Genomic DNA, 13,592 nt, shown 5'->3' on the forward strand with positions numbered 1-13,592 from the left:
CTCCCTAGAACGCTCGGGCATCATCCTCGATTGGGGATATAAGCTCTTCAGACTGAGCATTCAGTTGAGCTGATGAAGGTCGTTGTCTTCTTTGTATGGAAGCTCCTTCATCACTGGCTTCCCCATCATCGTCAATAACCATAGTGGTTGCGGCTGGCTCAGGTGCGACTTTCTTCACTTTTTATTCTTACCCTCAGCCGAGGAAGAACGCCGCCTTTTTTGTTGCTTGTTCTCTGTCCGGGGACTCCGAGAGGAAGCTCTAGCACCGAAAACGGATCCAATGGCACCGTTCGGGTGAGAGCCTTCTTCAAAAACCTCGCAGCCTTTACGTGATCAACCAAAACGTCATCCTCAAGGATGGAAACAGAACCCTGCAGGAGACCTGAATCTAGCAAAAAGGTGAGGTTAACCAATTTTCTTATATACACAGATGAAATGAAGGCAGAGTCAGTTTTACGAGTCCGTTTACCATGGTTTTTGGCTCTCCATCCATATTTGAGGGCCAATTCCTTCCACCGGCAGTTTCGGGTATGGGCATGTCCAGAATCTTCTGAACCCACCGATCCAAGCCTTCAACCCTTAGAGGTGTCCACCGAGTTGCTGAAATAATGAAAGGATAATGATCAGTAATGGCATGAAACAACCTTTTTCAGAAGAAAGAGATAGACTTTGAACTTATGAGAGCGAGTTCAGGACTCAGGGAAGGAAGAAGTTGTGGCCGGGATGATATCCCTGGTGGCAACAATGACAAACCGCTCCATCCACCCATGGTCATTGTCGTCATCCATGTTGATGAGCAAAGCATGGAGGCCACGCTTGCTAAAATTTATTATTCCTCCACGAAAAATCTTGGGAGAGTAAAGGTTCATCATATGAGCCAAAGTGAGGTCCTCTTTCGTATCCTGGCACAACCGCAGCATACAAGCCATTGTTCGCCACACCGAAGGGCCCACATGTGCCAAACAAATCAGATACCGGTGGCACAACTCCAAAATCACAGGGTCAAGTCCCTCGCTTAAAGAATACGCACCCAAACTAAAGGGGTACGTGTAAACGTACATGCAGCCCTTCTTAGTGAAGGTTGCTTTCTCCACAAGATCGAGAGCAATGATGTTTAGGTCGTGGAAATCACAGTCCTCCTTTACAGCAGGAATACTAAAAGGATGAATAGAAGAAGGGAATTTGCCAACAGCCCAGGTGCGAGAGTTTGAAGAAGGGAACTTCTCTTCGAAATCATTGGTTGTGTTGAGATGATTGGAGATGATGGTGCTCATCTTAGGAGGGTCAGCATCAACATCGACCTCTTTTTCTTTGCTCCTCTTTGGGCCCTCACTGAAGAGAAGATCGGAGTTCTTGAAAGAATTAATGAAAGAAGCCATAATCAGCATAAAGTGATAAGAGTATTTGAAAAGGATTAAATAAAGATGAAAGCAGAAAGAGTTGAATGCAAAGAAGTTGAGAGAGTTTATGGAACTGTTAAGTGTAAAAAAGAAGAATGAGGCGTATAAGTAAAGGATTAGGTGGCTAAAATCGTGGCTACGATTACCTCGAGAACCGGCAAAAATATTGTTAAATCGTGGACTAACATGTGTTCGGAGTATTAAATGCGAGAAGACGTGCGTCTTATCAAGCGTCAGAAACTTTTTAGAAGGGTTCAGAAAATATCCCGCCAAGAAAGAAATCTTCACCAACTTTCTGGTGACACAAAGATGTGCCACCGGAAAGCAGGAAGTATATCTGTATAGGGTAAAATTAATTTATATTAAATGATCGTATGATAGCGCGATACGTAGAATCGAAGACAGATGGAAGATGAAGCGAGTAGAAATCAGGTCCGAGGATAACAGCTTCAGTTGGCACTGGGAAGATCCCAAAGGGAACACAGTCAACGGAAGCAAATGAATGTTTGTCACAATTAATGAAGAATATTCCTCAGTATTAAATAACACAATCGTTGCAGAGAATTTTTGAATTCATGGCCTGTCATTACATATTCATCAATGACCCCACTATTGTCATTTAAGAGGGGTTGATCCTAGGACCTTGTTCCTTAGTTATAGTTATAAATAGTGGCTTCAACAACCATTGTAACACACGAAAATTCTGACAAACTTATGCTACACACTATTCCAAGCTAAATAATACTTTATTTTTTTGTCTAACAATATCCTTATTACTGTTTTCGGAAGCCTTGCCCCCGGAACCAAGTTATTTGCTATTTAATCTCGATTTTAACGCTAAGTCTTGCATTTTATTTAATTTATTTATTATTTTGGGATCTAATCGATTCGCTTGTCATAAAAAATACTATAAATTCAACTGTACCATTTTACGGGTAAACCTTATTATGGATAAAATAGTAAAATATCTACTTCATTTATTTTTCTTAAAGAAAGTGCAAAATCAAAGGCGAACAACTAAAAGTGAACGGAGGGAGTATTATAATACATCAATAATTATATTCTTTACAAAATACTAAACCACAAATGAGCGAGACATTTAAACATGCTTATTCCCAAAAATATAAATTTAACTACTGATAAGGATATAAAAGAAAGATTCTACTCTTCAAAATCTAATTGAAAAGGTTCTGCATTTGGGAGATAGCGTTAGATTGTCCCTCAAAATAAGCTATAATTCCCTGCATATATGCAAGGTAAAAAGTAGAAGTCATCATTTTAATTTCAAGGAGGTAAGCAAAATTTAACAAAGATGAGGTAATTAATTAATTATGGGAAAAATTGAAGAATTTATAAGAGAGATGTAAAACTTACTGCGATTGTTATAGATGTAGACCTTAAGGAAATTATTTCCCATGTCCTCATGTTCTTGTTCAATATTTCTTGCACATCCCTCAACAACAGTGCTGCAATTATGTAACTCAATTGACTCCAAAGTACAAATTTCCCCAAAATCTGTTGGAATTTCTTTCAGGTTGATGCAATTCCTCATAACAAGGCGTTTTAGACTTGGGAAGCTTTCGCTGCTAGCTTCCCAATGCCCAAATTCTAGCTCACTAAGTAACAATAACTTTAGGCTTTCGAACTTGTCTTCATCACTTAATCTCCATATTGGATCACTCACTGCATTCCTTTTAAGTTTGAGCTCTTCAAGATTTGGCAACATGACAAGAGTTGATATGTCTTCCCAAGAAAAACAAAACCCACCAGCTAAAGTCAGCCTCTTAAGTGATGTTGGAAAAACAAACCTCTTGATAGAGGTCGATCGCCAAGACCAAGAAGCATTGCTGACACACTTCAATGCTTTGAGTTTTGTCAAGCTAGACATATCAATGAGGTGATTAGCCCTATTCTTTCTTCTTGATGAACCTATATGATGGACGATCAATCTCTTTAGATTGGGAATGATAGAAAAGTTTTCATTTGTACAACTGGTGAAACAGAGATTAGAAAGTTCTTCTAGATTTGGCATTCCTATCACAAGATACTTATTTAGAATACTTTCTCTTCTAGGACTAGGTAAATAACAGGCTCGACTCAGATGTATATGCCTCAAGTTATTCATCATCCATATCTTTCCGGGTAAAGTTGTATGTTTATAATCTTGTCCCTCATAAATTAGAGTTTGCAAATTATGAAGCTCTGATATTGATGGAGGAAGATTGTTGTAAGATTGAACTTGGAGATATCTCAAATGAAATAACTTTGTAATCACAAGCGGAAATGAACGGAACTTTTGATCGAAGATGGCCAATACCCTGAGAAGGCTGAAACGGGAGAAAAAATCAAGTTTTAAATAAAGTCGTCTTTCAGAAAATAAGTAGATAGATTTGGTAACTGGGGGTAATAGCTTGCAAGAATCACCAACTGAATAACTTCGAGTTTGAAAACTGAAGCGATGACCATTATGTTTTTGTGTTGGAAGAGTAGGGACTGGGTCAATTCTCTCAACACGCATAAACTTTGTTATCTCAACTTCAGTCAAACAGAATTCACGAAGAAGATCATGTATTCCACATGCTTTTATCTTACCATTGAATCTACTTTTTCTTACCATGATCAAGTTCCTGCTAATAAAATCCACCAAATAATCTTCTGCTACTTCCTCCAAACTTTTACCACTTTTGGATGTCCTTAAAAAACCTTCCGCAATCCATAATTGGATCAATCTCCAAGTCTCAACCTGATAATCCTCTGGGAAACCACCCATAGAAAGAAAGCAAGGTTTGAGGTGATTAGGTAAGTGGTGGTAACTCAAACCGAGCACTTCTAAGCATTTATTTGGATGACTAGAAATAATTTCACCTAAGGTTCGGGCAACATCCTTCCAACTTTTATTTGTCCTGGTGATTTTAGAAAGATGTCCCGCGATCACTGAAACTGTTAAGGGTAGTCCTTGGCATTTTTCTACTATTTTCTTTCCAATTTCTTCCAACTCTGGAGGATGATCATGTTCTGGTCCAAATACCTTACCACGAAGTAACTTCCAACTGTTATCTAAATCCAAGAGATGCATCTCATGAGGGCTACTAGGATTTGCATACTTCGCTACCTCTGTTTCCCCAGTAGTCAATAAGATTCGACTCCCGTTGTTGTAATTAGGTGACAAGACCGAATGTAGCGGCTCTTCTTCTCGATGAATCATCGGAGCATAATTTTGGCATCCATCGCATTTTCGAACTAACTCATTCGCGTCTTTTTCCATATCGATCCAGTAGTAACCGGCTCTGATTATTTTTTGAATCAGTGATGTACCTTCGTGGATTTTCCTCAAAACGTATTCGGTGTCTCCTGGTCCCAAACATATCGCGATCGGGCCATTGAACGTTCTTCTGACTAAGGTTCCATCCTCGGAAAACTAAACCGGGATGACTTCGTTCGCAGGGCCCTCGATTCCTTTGGGTCCAAGGGAAGTTTTCCGGTCTTGAGATATTCCATGTACTTATTTATCCAGTCCCAAGTTAGGCTCGTTGAGTTGATTTCGGTGTGGCCTTGTTCCACCACCGATCTTATAAGCTGTACAATTTCTCCCGAGTTAATCTAGCTGTCTTCAACCGACGATCCCAAGTTAGCGAGGGCATCAACTTCGCTGTTTTGATCCTGAGGTATATGTTACAAAGTCCATTCTTTGAACCGATATAATGTCACCTGTAACTTGTCCAAGTATCTCTGCATTCGTTCTTCCCTGACCTCGAATGTACCATTAACTTGGTTTACCAAAAGGAGTGAGTTGCACTTGGCTTCTATCACCTCTGCCCCAAGCTTTTGGCTAATTCAAGGCCTGTAATCATGGCCTCATATTCGGCCTCGTTATTAGTCAATTTCACAATCTTAATAGATTGCCTAATTATTTTACATGTTGGTGGCTTTAGTACGATGCCAAGACCGGACCCTTTTACGTTTGAAGCGTCGTTCGTAAAGAGGGTCCATATTCTCGAGGAAGTTCCCGAGTTAATCAGTAACTCTTTTTCGACTTCGGGTATTAAGGTCGGCGTAAAGTCGGCCACGAAGTCAGACAAAATTTGGGACTTAGTAGCGGTCCGGGCCCGCTACTCAATATCGTAACCACTTACTTCCACGGCCCATTTGGCCAATCGGCCCGAGAGTTCGGGCTTATGCATCACGTTCCTTAATGGGTAAGTTGTTACGACACATATGGGGTGACAATCGAAGTATGGTTTTAGTTTCCTGGAGGTGCTTAGCAAGGCGAGCGTTAGTTTTTGTAGGTGAGGATATCTAGTTTCGGCCTCACCTAAGGTCCTACCAACATAATAAATCGGAAATTGCGTACCTCGTTCCTCCCGAACTAGGACCTCACTTACCGCTATCTCTGAGACCGCCAAGTACAAGTACAGTTGTTTGTCTGTCTTTGGTGTGTGAAGCAGCGGTAGGCTCGATAAGTATCTTTTGAGCTCCTCCAGAGCTCGTTAATATTCAGGAGTCCATGAGAAGTTTTTCTTCTTTTTCAACAGTGTGAATAAGCAGTGGTTCTTGTCGAACGACCTTGAAATAAATCGCCCCAGAGCGACTATGCGCCCGGTTAGTACGGTGAAGAAGGAACAAAAGAATTTTTGAAGATATCAAATACTCTTTTTTTTCTTTTTTGGGGAGTAGAGTAGAAAACGAGAATAAATAGTGTGGGCTGCCTGGGGTGTTTAAACTTTTAATCCCACAACTTGTTGTATAACACCCTTTAATTAATTTCAATCATCTTCATTTGATTGAAGTTTTACAAAAATATTTTATTTTTTGATAGACATTTTTTACCTAACTGAACAAACAACTGATTTGTTTATTTGCTCTAATTGAAATAAGCAAGCATCTTTAGGGTTGACAATTAATGGAGAAAGTACGAGGGTTGCTTGGAGTTGGAGGAGACTCGTTGTCATAGCCATATCTATGACTGCAAGGAGAAAGTGAACATATATCATTTTTTTATTTTGATTGGTTCACATTAGTTATCGTGTTTGAAACAGTGATATTTGAAAAAATAATTTCCTAAAAACATACAAAGTCAATATATATATATATATATATATATATATATATATATATATATATATATATATATAAGAGTAAAATTCGTAAGTAAAGAAAACCCCCATCCCCGTTTTTTTTTTTTTTTTTTTTGGTTTCCTGAAATCAAGAGGGGGGTAGGCTCCGATATCACACTGTTTTCCTGATTTTTTAAAAGTGAAAATGTTATAATTGAGCAGAAGGTTTGTTCGTAAAACTACTAATGGGAATCAATTCAGAAAACTAGAGTGTTTCCTTTCAACTTTGATCATTGACACAGCCAAAGCTACAACTAGAGGCGAATCCACAAAGATGTACGGTTCGATCCATTTTTAATTAATTCGGTTAGATTCGGTTCGGCTCGAACCATTTTGAATTAATTTGATTGATTTACAGGCTCTTGATGCATAAATAAGTACGTGAATCATCAAATCAAATAAACTTTATCTAATTCGATCTAATTCTCTCGATTCAAATTTTATTGAATAATGCGATTAAAAATATATAATAAAATAAAATTTAAATTAGCAATTACACCCCTTCAATGTACAAGTAGCTAGATTAATATTATGTCTATTGATGTCATCATTATAAAAAACAAATATTGAGATCAGGAAAAAATAACTATAGATAGATAAAAAAGAAAAAATAATTAAAATTATATTCAAATAAAAATTTGAAGATTTAGAAAATGAAAAAAGAAGCGAATATACAACTTAAATAGATAATAAGAATGGGGTTGCGTGAAGAGGAAAATATAAAGATGAATAAATAAAAAATAAAATAAGAAAAGGCAAGAAAGAAAGGGGAAAAGGGAACAATAGGGACAAGGATATACAAAACTCGGCAAAATACCTTCAAGCCCCTTAAATTTGGCGCAGATTATTGGTTACACCCTTGAATTATTCGTAGTCTTAATTATCCTCCTCAACTTGGTGATTCGAAAGGTGTTACCCCCTTAAACGGTCTCATCCCAAGAAAGAGGCATGCACTCGCGTGCCACATGAATTTTTTCAGTCCGTGTAGCATTTTAGTCACGACCCGGAATCCCAACCTCAGGGTCGTAATGGCGCCTAACGTCCACTTGCTAGGCAAGCCAACATTAGTTAACCAATTTAATAATTAAATAGTTCAAAACAAAATAATAACAATTATTAACATTGATTAACGCTGAAATACATGAAATATACCCATAACATAACACGATCTAACTCAATCCCAGAATCTGGTATCACCAGTACATGAGCAACTAGAAGTCTACAAGTATAGTTTGAAATAAATATAAATGTTCGGAGATAAACATTAAAGATAGGAAATGGAAGGGGACTTCAAGGTCTGCGAACGCCAGCAGCTCTACCTCAAGTCTCAGAAGCAAATATGATCCGAGCTGACGCACCTTTACACACCGCTGGGACCAATACCAATATCTGTACAGCTTAGCTCGCCGCGGCTCGGACTTTTTAGGTTGAACAATGTACTGATGTGTAAAGAAAAATTTTGTCGGAAAATGATCATTTCTGCGACCACTATGCGGTCGCAGAATCACTCTGCGGACTGCATAATGGTCGTAAAGTGGAGCAGGAGGAGGGCAAGATTTGAGAAAAATTTACGGTGCACTATGCGACCGCAGACCTGTTTTGCGGTGCATTATGCGACCGCAGAACAAGTCAGTAATGCCCAACTTTGGAGGCCAAATTATGCGGCTGGTATGCGGACCACATACCTATTATGCGATCTCATATGCGATCGCATAACTACATCGGAGCTTCCATTCTTTCTAATTTTTTACCCGACCCAACTTCGATTTATAACCCTTGAACCTCATTTTTTAGACAAAAATCTGATATTTTAGAGAGAGGTGAGAGCATTTTAGAGAGAGAAAGTGAAGACTTAGTGATTTATCCATCAATTCTTGTTCAAGGTTTGAAGATTTCACAAGGATCTTGCTAGGGATTCAAAGAGGTAAGAATTTCTTTCTCTAATTCTTCAATTTCGGGTTTGGAGTAAAGATAAGTGATTAATAGTATGATTCTTGGGTGTAGAGTATCATATATACATACCAATAAGGTTGTGCAAAGATTGTTAAGTTCAAATGGGTAAGGATTGGGTTGAAAATGGTAGAAATCTCCACATACTTTAATTGAAGATTTGAGGGTCGAGTTGGTGTCGGATTTTGGTAAAATTTATATGGTTGGACTCGTGGTTGGATGAGCATTCATATTCTGTAACTTTTGTCGGGTTTCGAGACGTGGGCCTTACGGGCGATTTTTGAGTTAGTTTCGGATTTTATTAGAAATATTAGTATTTACTTATGAAATTAATTATAATAATTTGTATTGACTGATTCGAATTAATTGTGGCTAGATACGAGGTTTTCGGAGATCAATTCTCATGGCAAGGGCATAGCGGAATAAATAATTATACGGGTTGAGATAAGTAACAGTTATAAATCTTGTCCTGAGGGTATGAAACCCCGGATTTTATGTCATGTGATTATTTTGGAGGTGACGCACATGCTAGATGACGGGCATGTAGGCGTGCACCGAAGGGATTGTAATTTGGTCCGTCCCGTAAAACTGTAAAGTTGAATAACCTGTTGTTAGCTATAAGCTCTCTTTGTGTTGAAGAAATTTGACTGTAAATCATGCTAAAAATCATGCTTAGGCTATGTGATAGTACTGTTAGGATCAACAGAGATCACGAACTTGTTGAATTATTTGCTAATTGTTATCTTGTGCTCAGTCTTGATTTTATTAGCGAATCATACCTCAGTCTTTCTTGACATTTGTTGATGCACTATGTTATCTTTGATTGGGCTGATCTTTGTATTTTTTGAGAGCCCGAGAGACTAGAGAGGTGAAGGACTAAGTAAGGCCGAGGGCCTGTTAGTGAGGTAAGGATATTATGGCACGTGAGTTGTCCGTGCAGGATATTATAGCACGTGAGTTGTCCGTACAGCACGTGAGTTGTCCGTGCAGATTATGGCGCTTGGGCTGTAGGAGCCCCTCTGGAGTCTGTACACACTCCCCAGTGAGCGCGAGTACCCATTGAGTGTGAGTGCTGAGGGCTGAGAGCCGAGTGGTTGAGATGTTGTGATGAGCTGAGTGACTGTTGCCTGAGAGGCTGTACTTGCTTTGCATTTGTTGTTGCACTTGGTTGCTATCTGTCATTGTTGTGAAATCTCTGAAAGAATTTATATCCGGATTACTTGAAATTGAACTGTATAAAATTGATTTGACTTAAACTGTCGGATTTGAAAGCATGTCTATTCCTTGCTGGAACTACTGAAAGTGAACTATGACTGTGTAGCTCGTCATTATCTTCAGTTCCTTAGTTATTATTGTTACTTGCTGAGTTGGTTGTACTCATACTACACCCTACACTTTGTGTGCAGATCCAGGTGTTTCTGAACATAGCGAGTGTTGATCATTTCACGCTGTTGACTTTCAGGAGATTTTGAGGTAGCTGTTGTGTTCCGCAGACTTTGTCTCTCCTTCTCTATCTCCTTGTTTACTGTATTTGGTCTCAGACTATTATAGACCGTATTTTTCAGACTTGTACTCATATTAGATACTCATGTACTCAGTGACACCAGGTTTTGGGAGTGTTGTATCGGAAATTGCTAGATTTTTGGTATTGTATTAAACGTTATATTTTTTAAATTTAAAGAAAATCATGGGTGATTGATGTTGTCGGCTTGCCTAATACTGAGATAGGCGCCATCATGACAAGTTAGGATTTTGGGTCGTGACTCTAATGTACTCCCTAAGTGTCGTGCCTAACTTCGACGAGGTAGTGACGAGGTTATGACAAGACACCTAAGTGAAATTCTGTACATATATATATATATATATATATAGCACAAAATAATAAGTAAAATGATAAAATATTAACTGGGAGGGGACATGCGAAAGGGAAAATATCATAAAAACGGCAAATACAAAATCACCAAATAACATCTTTCGAAATAAGCAATAATGTAACCAAGAAAATCACCAAACCGGGAATCAAATAGGGCAAGGAAATGAAGATGGCACGGCATCACCCTTCGTGCTTTTACTCTCGTCCTCACCAAGTAATATCATAAATAAAATGGCACGGCATCATTGGCACCTTGCGAGTCTCTATCGCCCAGGTTTTGATAAACTTAACCCAAATAAAGTCAAATTGCTACAGAATTATTTTTTAGAAAAAAAGATGTTTGTTGAGAGGAAAAATCTGATATTTTTTACTCTAGCTCTTCCTAACAGTGAAATCAAAATTAAAACAAAATATAGCTCCGTAATACTCTACCAATCTTATTTAAAAAAAATTTAGATGTATTGTTCTACACATTTTCATTATTTCCATAGAGAAAAAGAAGAGAGAAAGAAGACCGAGGAATTAGAACAAAAAAACAGAGGGAAAAGGGAGAAACTAAAGATGATAGATGTTGTGTCTGCATTTGTTGGTTTCATGGACACTGCTAAAACTTAATTATATATCAACATTAATGGTGCTTTTTTTTTTCCTTTCTGATTTTTTCTTCTTCTTTTTTTAAAGTGTTCTATGCGCTTGACTTTTGAGTGTCTTTGAAAAACTAGAGAACGAATAAAAATAATGAAGTCTGGTCGATGGAAGCATTGAGTTAAGGAGTTGCAGAAATTTGGAAGGGGAGAGAGTAAAAGGGCAAGGGCTGGGAGTTGGCAAATTTTTACAAAAAGTGGGACCCAAAATCCACGTGCTGCCAAAGTTCTAAAGTAATCTAGTATAAGTTGTGTTTGCCACATAATAAGTGAGTCTCGTGCCGAATAACAAGCCAAAAGTTATAAAGGGGCTTGTTCTACCTGAGCTCATATGATTATTAGAGATATAATAACAAAGAAAACACTTCATCTTTATACTAAGGTTAAACAGAGAACTGGAAACATTAGATGATTGAAAAAGATACACTTGTTAAACCTTTTAAGTATATATATATATCTACAGGACATAGAATGTCAAGTTTGGATGGGAAGCAAATCAAGAAATTAAATACAAAAAGGGGTGAACTTCAAAACGATATTGATTAACTTAATATTGTAAACAATCATACGAAAAACACAAAAAGCAATACAGAAAATGGATATATGGAAGGGTTAATTCGTCGGTTCAATAAATAATTATGATACAGACAAACAGATTAAAATCAAGATCCTTTTGGTGATGAATAAAATGGAGATGCATAGTAGGTCTGAAGAATAGTAAGGAAAATGAGAAAATAGCAGCAACCAAAGTGATTAGAGACCAGAGACTTGTAAAATAGGTATCTACCAATTCAGCAATCCATGTTTTCGACTGTTATAGTGCTCTTCAATTTCTCTTTGACATCCGTGTAAGAATTTTGATTCCAGTCGATGATGTAAGTGTGTTTACCCTCAAAATCGGATAACAATTGAATTTGTTAGTGATTATAAGGACACGTGGATTAACTTGATACAAAGCGATAAATTAGATTGCAATTGAAATAAATAACAATAGATTAACCGTAAAACCTCGTGAGTTGGATGATTTCAGCTTAAGAATGCAGGCCACCCTTGAGTTGAATACACTTTTATTGACAGAAAAATATCAAAGAGTAAGAGCTTGGAGAATGTATTACTTATCAGTATATATTACAATGTCGTGCATGGATTGTCAAGTCCCCTTTATATATTGAGGGAGACTTACCCCTTAGGGTATTATTTAATTGTACTACAAAAAATATAAGTCCTTGATTTTGAAGACCATTGGTTCCCTTTTTGACTAATTTCGTGATTTTCGCCATAATGATCGGTTAATGACAAGAATCACGGACCCTTATCGGATGAGTTGGCAGAGCTTTCTTCGAGACCGTTAGAAACATGACCGGTTACGCCTTCGGTAGACTCGAGGGCAAATCTGATAATCTCGATGGCTAGTTTTGATGATACTTTGGGTCCGATTTTGAATATTATATTCTGCCCTCGGCTGACCATGTTGGACGTCAGATCGAACTTCGAATTTCGATTTTTGCCCTATTACAGATGTACCGATCTTGGCCCTCTATTTCTCAAGCTCGATCGAACACCGAGCTCGATTTTACCCGTACACAGATAGTCCCCTCGTTTTTTGGAGAATAGGTGACAAAAAATGATATGAGCCTCAGATTCTCATTTCGATATACCATGACGTAAGAGACAAAATACGATGTCAAATCCCCTTATTTTTCGGAGAGTAAATGATGAGAAACGATACGGGCTCCCGATTCTCACTCCGATAAATTATGACGACGAATTCATGACGTAAGTGATAAAAACAGTTGAAAACATCTTGTCGGTCCAGTCTTCAAGGCATTAAATGGGTGTCAGTTGATGGTCGGTCGATACAGGAAGTGAACTGCCATTTTGAGAAAACTATAAATACCCTTTTCATTCATTCATTAGAACTTTTACATTCAAAGATTTTCTCTTGTGTTTTGATAAAACTTCATCACTCTCATCTACTGGTTTTCAGAAAGCTTAAGTTCAAACTTCTTCCCCTCTGGTTTTCTGAGAGTTCTTATAAGTTATTTGATAATCATACCTTCTCTTCTAGGTCTTTTGAAAGTTTACATAAGTTATTTCGCTAAGCACACCTCCTCTTTTACCGACACTTTCTTCTAAATTGTTTATAAAGAATGACAAAAACTTCAAAATCTGTTCCTCAAAAAGAAACCCATTCTTCCTCGAAACCATCTGAAAATGTTTCGCCTGCTGCTATTAAGGAACCAACACCGGAACCCCTTCTAAAGTCGTTTGTCCCTTCGGGGTGCCCAACCGGGGCCGACTTCAAGTTCGAGAAAACCCCCTTGGTATCAGGCTGGTGCGAGCCGGTATCAAGGTACGTATGTACTATTACTGCGAGCCTCCTCAATAAGGTTAAAGAGGACTGCAACTGGGAAGATAAACTCGTAGTGGTCCCTACCTCCGAGGAATCGATCACCACCCACGCGGAGGGTTGTGTAAGTGTTTACACTTACCTTTCATGATGAGTCCTTTAGACCCAGTTATCATAGCCTTTTGCAAAAGGTATGAAGTGATGCTCGGGAAGATCCATCCTTCGTTTTGGAGAATTGTTATTCTGCTTTGTTTCTTTGTG

At 38.2% G+C, this 13,592-nt stretch overlaps 1 protein-coding gene across 1 annotated transcript; it reads right to left on the reverse strand.

Moving 5' to 3' along the window:
- Positions 1-2,435: 2,435 nt before the first annotated feature.
- Positions 2,436-6,122, reverse strand: LOC107779101 (putative late blight resistance protein homolog R1A-10). The gene is made up of 2 exons (XM_016599446.2): positions 2,775-6,122; positions 2,436-2,641 (listed from the first exon to the last, which is right to left on the reverse strand). Exons 1-2 carry the CDS (start codon positions 4,663-4,665, stop codon positions 2,622-2,624), a joined length of 1,911 nt encoding a protein of 636 aa, XP_016454932.1. The 5' UTR covers positions 4,666-6,122; the 3' UTR covers positions 2,436-2,621.
- Between the last annotated feature and the right edge of the window lie 7,470 nt (positions 6,123-13,592).

The sequence above is a fragment of the Nicotiana tabacum genome, chromosome 12 (assembly GCF_000715075.1).
Source record: "Nicotiana tabacum cultivar K326 chromosome 12, ASM71507v2, whole genome shotgun sequence".
Lineage (NCBI taxonomy): Eukaryota > Viridiplantae > Streptophyta > Magnoliopsida > Solanales > Solanaceae > Nicotiana > Nicotiana tabacum.

Excerpts from the sequence above, each read along its gene's own strand:
- LOC107779101 (XM_016599446.2), bottom strand. The coding sequence starts at position 4,665 with ATGGAAAAAGACGCGAATGAGTTAGTTCGAAAATGCGATGGATGCCAA. Across the intron at positions 2,642-2,774 it reads CTACATCTATAACAATCGCA|GGAATTATAGCTTATTTTGA; the intron begins GTAAGTTTTACA and ends GCATATATGCAG.